This window comes from Microtus ochrogaster, chromosome 7 (genome assembly GCF_000317375.1).
Source record: "Microtus ochrogaster isolate Prairie Vole_2 chromosome 7, MicOch1.0, whole genome shotgun sequence".
Taxonomy (NCBI): Eukaryota; Metazoa; Chordata; class Mammalia; order Rodentia; family Cricetidae; genus Microtus; species Microtus ochrogaster.
The window spans coordinates 46,642,742-46,651,673 of NC_022014.1; the positions used below are offsets into that span (position 1 = coordinate 46,642,742).

An 8,932-nucleotide genomic window follows, 5' to 3' on the forward strand; every position below is an offset into this window, starting at 1 on the left:
TCTGCCTCCCAAGTGCGGAGATTAAAGGCGTGCGTTACCATGCCTGGCTGACAAGATTATTTTTAACACAGGCACAACTGTGGAAAAAAAAAACCCAAATATTAGTTTATAAAAGCTAAAAATAGTCAAAGAACTAATGAGATTAAGAGGTTAATAAAAAACAGGTTTAAGTCAAAAGGACAGAATCCATTTCAAAACTAAGCCTATTATCAAACTATTGGCTGTTTCTAGGAACACATTAGTAAAGTCATTGCTACCCCAAAAGATACCACCATCACCACAAAAACCCAGGTGTACTTCAGAAACAAGCAACGTTCTTTATTTTTAAGACAGGTTCATGTTAGGCATGGTAATATACACCTTTAATTCCAGCACTTGGAAAGCAGAAGCAAGTGGATCTCTGTAAATTCAAGGCCAGCCTGGTCTATAGTTTCAAGACAGCAAGAGCTACACAGTAAGACCAGACCCTGTCTCTAAAAAAACAAAAAAACAAAACAGAAATATCAAAACAAAACAAGATTGTTTCACTATGTAGCCCTGGTTGGCCTGGAACTCAGTGATTCACCTGTCTCTGCCTTCCAATTGCTGATATTATGTGTACCACGCCAGGCAGAGTCAAGGTTCTTAACCCTAGACATACTTATGCCCAAGCTCTCCTCCAAATAATTTAAAATCTCTATGGACATCAAGATTGAAATCCACAGAAATAACTATTGTTTCCAATGAAGCCAGGTCATTCTGAAAAAGAGCAGAATTGACATTATGCTCCCATTCAAAGCACATCGACTACAACAACAAATATTTACTATGTAGCCAGGAGGGGATGAAAAGATGGCTCAGAGGCTAAGAGCACTTGCTGCTGCTCCAGAGGTCAAATCTCTGAAGCCCTAGGGGATGTGGTGCCATCTTCTGGCGTCTGTGGGCATCACACTGATAAATGGAAACAAATGTCCGCCAAGAAAAGGGAAAGCCTTTTTTGCATGGGTAAGAAGAAAGATAAAATGTCTCCCAATGGTTAAATGGTATCAAGAGGCTCTGATGCCCTACTACACAGGGTGACAACCACACCACTATCCACTCTACAATGCATTATAACAGCTAGGACCCCCCCCCCCAAAAAAAACTGCTTGAGGCATACTTAACCTGGTGCCCTTTTAATAGAACATTGTTTTTATGTTTTAAATAAAAGCAATATGCATTTCTTAAAATATTCAAACCCAACAATGAGATTCATAAATTCAATTTCAAACTTTTTAATTAAAAAATGCATTTACCTTAAAAATTATGTGTGTGTATGTATGTATGTGCATATGAATGCTGATGTCCACAGTGATCAGAGGCACTGGATCCCCTAGAGCTGGAGTTAGGAGCAACCATGAAGCTTCAGATGGGGGTATGGGTCCTCTTCAAGAATAGCACCAGCTAGCTCTTAACCATGGATCCGCCTCTCTAGCACCCAATTTTTTTTAAACATCTGTGTATGTGGATATACACATCACTGCTTTTTGTGTACAGAGGTCAGAGGACAACTTGCAGGAGTAGGTTCTTTCCTTCCACCATGTGGGTGCCACAGAGTGGAGTTTCAGCCTTCAGGTTTGGTGTTAAGTGCATGCCTTTATTGTCTCACCAGCACTGAGGTAAACAAACTTCTGTGCGGAGTACTCAGATTCTTAAGTAGAGATCCATCATCTGCCTCCAAAAGGGGTCAGATGTGTGCCATCATACATGACTTTTGGAGCCGGAACCCAGGACACAGTACATGTTAGGCAACCGCATTACCAACACACTATAGCTGTAGCCATAATTAATACTTCTTTAAAAAAAAAACCTTGTTTTATTTTATGTACATTAAGCGTTTTGCCTGTAGGTATGTACACCATTGTGTGTGCCTGATGTGGAGGTCATAAGGGAGAAACGAGATCCTGAAGCTAAAGTTACAGACAGGGGGGCTGGAGAGATGGATCAGCAGTTAAGAGCACTGACTGCTCTTCCAGAGGTCCTGAGTTCAATTCCCAGCCACCACATGGTGGCTCACAACCACCTGTAATGAATGAGATCTGGTGCCCTCTTCTGGCCTGTGAGCAGGATACTGTATACATAATTAAATAAACCTTAAAAAAAAAAAAATAAAGTTACAGACAGTGGGGAATTGATTAATCGCTAAGCAGCTCTCCAGACTCCTTCCTAACTCTCATTTTGACAATTTTTTTGCTCTTAATCAAGAAGCTTAAAAAATTATGGCAATTTCATTATAGTATCCATTAAGAAATTCTCTTTAGTGATTTCCACCCAACTCTAATTAGATTTTTAGAAAAAATTATGAAGCTCACACATTTTATTAATTTTACAGTCAGTTTAAAGTATTAACATCTTTAAAGTTTAGATGGGAAGCCTAGTAATTTGCTCCAACTCACAATGATTTGGAAACCAACCCATCTTTGCCACAAGCCCCATTCTGAGAATTTATATGTAGCCGACACCTGTCAACAACAGGACCCTGACTCCATTAGAGCCATCTATCACTGTCAGGCTCCTCAGGAGCCACTTGGTGTTCACGCCACTTTATTGTCAGATCAGAAGTACGTAAGTTGGGCATCGTGGCATGTAGAGGCAGGATCACCCATGAGTTCCAGGACAGCTTGGTCTATACAACAAGTTCCAAGTCACTCATGGCCACACCGTAAGACCCTGTCCCCCTGCTCGCCCCACACCCCAACCTCGTCTTCTTTCTTTCTTTTTTAATAAAGTACTGTACATAGATGTTATTTGTTTGGCCAGGAAGAAAAGACAAACTAGCAAAAATAACAGGCTGGAGAATGTGTTTTTTCTCAGAAAAGATAACCTAGAAAAACCAAGGGCCTTTTGATTTGGACAATTAACTCATAAACCGGTTTGTTTATGCAGGGCAGTGTTGTAACTTCACTGTTGGTTCCAAATTCAACACAGTACAAAGCAAGGAAGCATTTATTTACCACACTCACACAGCAATGATTACGCATCCTGATGTCTGCCCAAATATTCAGTCCCCGCAGAAGAACTCTTCGTTTTCTATGCCAAGTCAAAGAATATAAGGGAAAACCTGCTGAGCACGGCATTCAGGTACCACCTCGGGTCTGGGACAAAACACAAACCCTAACCCAAAAGTTGGCTCCTACTTGGCTTCACTGATTTACCGCTTAAGGAACTTAACACAGGCTAAGGCTCTAACAGCTTATCTGAGACAAATTTAACTCTAAGATCACGACTTGACAAGAAATGTACAAATGTTTGCTAAGAACTTACCATTCTGTCAATCATTTTAAAGAGTCATGAAATATACATAGCAATATATTTATAACCAGAAACTACACTAATTAGACACATCATTTAGTTTGTTAAGTTCTACCTGAAAACATGCCATTTTAAGTAAAATCCTAAAAACAAACTCTTGAGTTCTATGGTTAACAATCAAGTCCTACTGAAGCAGCAGATTCCTTTCACAAGCGCAGGCCAGCAACAAGACAAACTGCAATGTCAGACAAACAAGTCCCCAAGTTCTTCTGAAGAACGCCAAGGAGTTGCCAGAGAGGTTACACAGTGGCCTTGATCTTTATTTTTCTTTACCTGGAATTCTACAAATTCCGAAATTGATCAATTGATTTATCTTGTGTAATAAACAGCACCAGTCGTGCCCACTGATACAATCCAAAGCTGACTTTCTCCGTTCTCAAGTTTATTATGAAAACACTGCGGTGACTGTGCAGTGACGTCATCTTACAGGAGGGGAAACAGTTCTATCCAAAACAACTCACCAGGGTTTCTGACAATAACAAAGAACAACGTGGGGCTGAGATTGGAGAAGGGAATAAACCGAGTGCAGACAAATCATACAATTAAATTAAATGGTATCCCTGAAAAGAAACAAAACAAGAGGGGAGGCCTTGGTACTTATTTAAAAATGTTCATTAAGCTCCAATGATTGTTTGCTATCCTCATCTACAGTCATGCGGAGTAAGCTACAGCTAAGTGGAAGTCAACTGGACTCACAGGTGTTAATGTTTACATCCTATTTCTGCAGTCTCTCAAGAAAGCAAAAGTAACTACAAATAGCACTATGCCAGAAACTGGATTCTTGACCAACAATGTCGCGTCAGCATGCAATGAACTGGTTCGTTCTAAAGTGGTCACGGCTGTTGATGACAAGAGGCTTTGTATTTTTATATGGCACATCTTTTGGTCCGTGTGAAAACAAGTTTTTTGAATGTTAACTATTTTCTGACACTTTGAAGTTACTGTTGCTCTTCCCATTTCCATTAGGTCAATATACGGTTCATGGCAATACTGTACAAGTTTAAATTTCCATTACAGGAAGTAGTCTGGGGTACGACGAGTGACATGTGGCTCGCCTCTACGAGGTGCGGGATCAAACTGCAAGCTGAAAAACAAAATAAGGTTCACTGTTTCTATTCTAAGAATATACCATGTATTTGTTAAACCGTCCATTTTTCAAATGTTACGGTTTATTTCTTATCCAATTTCAGCACATTTTAACAGGTTCACTACACCTAGCTCTATGCTCTTGACTGTTATTTGTTATTTGAGTAGCTGTGTTGTGTTCTTGCCTTCAACTTCCCTTCAATGGTGGACTAGAACTTGGAACTGTAGCTTGAACAACTGTTCTCCCTAATCCCAAGTTGGTTTTGGTTAGAGCAACAGAAAAAGTAGTCAAGGATGTCCTTAACCTCCCAAACCTCCTGCCCCAGTCTCTCAAGTACTAAAATTAGAGCTTTGAACCTGTGTTTTAACTGTACTTCAGTCCTAGATACTACATTTTCATATAATGGGGCCCCTTCTAACACACTGATCTGATCCATAATAAAAACATGGGTTTAGAAATTGAAGACCACTGAACTTAGTGGCAACGGCCTTTAGGACCAGCACTAGGGAGCCAGAGGCAGGTGGATCTCTATGAGCTCAAGGCTAGTCTGGTCTATACAGTGTGAGTTCCAGCGAAAACTGAGCTATATAGTAAGACCCTGTTAACAACAACAACAAGAACAAGAAATTGAAGACCTAATAAATCAATTCAGTCTGGGTTCCAAATAAGAGAAACTAATTTCTGTTACGTGTAGGTTCATTCCCATGAACATGTAGAGTCAACCTGTAATATGGATTAACAAGAGCTGGAGAACAAGCAGCTCTAGCTCAGGCAGATACTTACAAAGAATACTTAAGAGTGTCATCAAGTTCCATGATTGCAGCTTGGTTACCGCAACGATAGCAATAGTTTGGAGCACTGAAAATTGTTACTACATTCCGGTCATGGCACCAGTTATATCCCTGTAAAAGAGGCAGGAAAAAAAAACTATTAAGACAGAAAAATGACAGTTCCTCTCAAAAATGGTTAATTTTTTTATATTATTAAAAAACCTGTAAAATGTACATGAATATACTTGTTATGGCTAAAATGAAAAAATAGTTTGTTTTTAGCATTTAAAAGCCAGGCAAGGGGCTGGAGAGATGGCTCAGTGGTTAAGAGCATTGCCTGCTCTCCCAAAGGTCCTGAGTTCAATTCCCAGCAACCACATGGTGGCTCACAACCATCTGTAATGAGGTCTGGTGCCCTCTTCTGGCCTGCAGGCAGACACACATGTAGACAGAATATTGTATACATAATAAATAAATAAACAAACAAATAAATAAATAGAAAGACCCCACTAGAGGAGACTTCTTTCCCATCACCTACAGTCCAGGCATCCAAAGGACTACATCAATGCTTTGAAGTTCCTTCCCTTTCCTACACACAGACATACTGAATATGTATAAACAAACACAATTGCACTTTATTATACCCTTCTCTATCTCTACATCTGAACCCTCTCACCATTAGACCCCAAGTCCCTCCAAGTCATTAAGGATCTGAAGATACGCCAGGTAGTGGCGGTGCACACCTTTAGTCCCAGTATTCGGGAGGCAGATGGATCTCTGAGTTCGAGGCCAGCCTGGGCTACACAGAGCAAGTAGATCAAGTACCAGGACAGGCTCCAAAGCTAGAGAAACCCTGCCTTTAAAAAAAACAAACAAACAAACAAAAAAACCCAGAAACAAACGAACAAAACCTGAAGATCCATTAAATATATACACCACTATCATCATAAACCTGACTTTCATTTGACTGCACACCTACGGAAAAGGATTCAGCTCCAGTGGTAGACTCTATGGGAATAAAGGACTGTCATTTAAAAGTTAGTCTGACAAACTAACTTTTTCAAAGAAAAGAACATACCTCCATTACCAGCTGGTGAGCTCTGGACACCAACGTGAGGCCATTGGCATGATTAAATGTCTCAGAAATATCTTGGCCAAAGGTATAACCAGCTCCTCGAGGAGATATCCCCCAGCCGCCACGGTCGTCTGGATCTGACCACAGCAAGTCACACATTGGACCCTAAAAAGCAGGTACAAGTTATAAGCTGACTCTTACCAAAGTGGAAATTCTTGATTTGATAATTCAACAGAAGCCACACTCCAAGTGCAAATCACTTTTGAGTGGTGTCTGCTAGTGAGGCATGACCTTTGCAGTTAAGCTCTCTCTGAAATGAGAAGCGCTTCTAACAAGGCCCAGTGCAGAGCAACAGGCGCGCTCCATCAGTAGGTCATCCTATAGGTACGCCTGTGCACCTTCACTGTTAGGCAGCATGGGCTAAGAGCAACACCAGAGGCTTCTATCTACATTTCTTCTGAGAAATGCTAAGAAGGCTCATGTGTCACTTCACTTACAATTTGAGTTGACACACAATGAATTAAGCTACAGTTAAACCATTTTCCCCTTTCCTATGGTTTCTGAGATTTATCAAAGAGAAGTCATACCTCATGAGGAACTTCTTGTAGGCGATCAAGTGCTCGGATGTGATCCAGTGTGTCTATGGACGGTGACAGACCACCATGTAGACAGAAGATCTAAAAAGATGGATTACAAATGGTAACTATACCTAGAGAGAAATTAAACTATTTGGGGCACAGTTCAGGTAGGAACCTCCACCATTTGGTCACATCAGTTTCTAGGCCCTCTCCATTTCAATGAGGCTTGACTCTCAAGAGTTGGCCATTGTTCTGCCCAAGCCCCAAGCACTGAATATCCATTCTTCTTTACCTATTGTCATGGCTGAGGCTCCTTCAACAAGGAGTCTCTCTAACCTTACCCTACTGGTAGTTACCTTCACACTCAGAAGTTTTGCCCAAGTTTGTAAGTACACATCTACTAGCAAACACCTCTTTTATGTCTCCTAGACTCCTCTACAAACAGCACCCAAAGCTGAACGGGTTATATTTTCCACCCCCACAGTCCCATTCTGTACAGTTCAGTACCTGATACAAAGGAAAAACTTCAACACTAAAAAGGAGTAACTGGAAAAGGGGAAGCAGCAGTGAGTTTAAGGCGCACGCACCTGCCCATCCACCAAGGCAGTGAGAGGAAGGTAGTCAAAAAGGTCTGTGAAGTATTTCCAAACGTTTGCATTTCCGTATTTCCTTAAACACTCATCGTAGAAACCATAAACCTGTGTGATCTGTCTGCTCTCATGATTCCCTCGGAGTATGGTGATACGCTCACGGTAACGAACCTACAGTGAAACAGACAGACAGCTAGCTCTTTCCTAAAACAAAACAAACCAACTGATATTTCATAAAACTTTCTATAGGGAAACCCACAGTTCCAATTTTGAAGGAAAAAAAAATTTCTACATTTCAATGGACTGAAACCATACATTATAAACTTTTTGTTTGTTTTGAGACAGGGTTTCTCTGGAACTTGTTCTGTAGACCAGGTTGGCCTCAATCTCAGAGATCAGCCTGCCTCTGTCTCCCAAGTGCTGGGATTAAAAGTGTGCACCACCACATTTGGTGATCACAAACATTTTTTTAAAAAAGTATTTATCAATATCACTTCAATTAAAACCACACCCCCTGTACCATCTTGTGTGAAAGGTTTTTCTATGACCTTTACTAAATTTACAGTTAGGCAACAATCACCACACCAAATTTTAGAGCTTTGCATTCCTTACAAAGATCTCATGCCTATCTGCAATCCTTCCCCAGCTCCTGACAACCACTGATGTACTTCCGTCTTTTGAGAATGCCTTTTCTAGACATTTAAATTAAGTGAAAAACGACAGAATGCAGCCTCTTGTGATGCATGTCCCTTAGAGAACCACCCTGGAGTCACCATGCTGCAGCGTGGATGGGGATGCACACCTTCACAGGGTGGCCATGTGCCACAGTTTCTGCACTTGCTCCAGTCTTCCCATCTATTAGTTACTGAGCTCATTTGCTCACATGCTTTCTATTTCTTGAACATATTCCTAGAGTGTAGTGTATGACTGCTTTATATCCAACTTCATCAAAATTCTTCAAAGTGGCCGGACCATTTTACATTCTTGACAGGAATGGAGGAGGTGTCTAATTTCCTGACATATTCATCTATGATATTTACTGTAGTCACTGTATTATTAGTAAAAGACACGAATTAGTTGATATATGTGACTTCAATGTAGATTTCCCTAATTACTTACAATGTTAACTAACCATGTCCTTACTGACCATCTATCTTCTAGGCTGAAGTAGTTGTTTAACTACTTTGCCCATTTAAAATTAGATTATCCATGGATGAAGAATTTGAGGCTTATTCAAGCTATAGTATGATCCTGTCTCAAGAAATCTGTCTTAGCTGGGTGATGTTGACACACATTGTAATCCAGACCCTCAGGAGGCAGATGGATCTGTGACTTTGCCAGCCTGAGCTACAAAGCAAGTTCCAAGACAGCCAGAATGGATACGGAGAAACCCTGCTTCAAAAAACAAAAACAAGGCCGGGCGGTGGTGGCGCACGCCTTTAATCCCAGCACTCGGGAGGCAGAGGCAGGCGGATCTCTGTGAGTTCGAGACCAGCCTGGTC

At 40.9% G+C, this 8,932-nt stretch overlaps 1 protein-coding gene across 1 annotated transcript in view; it reads right to left on the minus strand.

Moving 5' to 3' along the window:
- Positions 1–2,949: 2,949 nt before the first annotated feature.
- The window catches only part of Ppp2ca (protein phosphatase 2 catalytic subunit alpha), a 23,054-nt gene continuing 17,071 nt past the window's right edge, over positions 2,950–8,932 (minus strand). Inside the window, exons 3-7 of the mRNA XM_005350109.3 lie at positions 7,428–7,601; positions 6,850–6,939; positions 6,266–6,427; positions 5,201–5,319; positions 2,950–4,414 (exon numbers count right to left, since the gene is read on the minus strand). Coding sequence (XP_005350166.1) covers positions 4,342–4,414; positions 5,201–5,319; positions 6,266–6,427; positions 6,850–6,939; positions 7,428–7,601 — 618 coding nt within the window. The 3' untranslated portion in view covers positions 2,950–4,341. The remainder of the gene's footprint in view (positions 4,415–5,200; positions 5,320–6,265; positions 6,428–6,849; positions 6,940–7,427; positions 7,602–8,932) is intronic.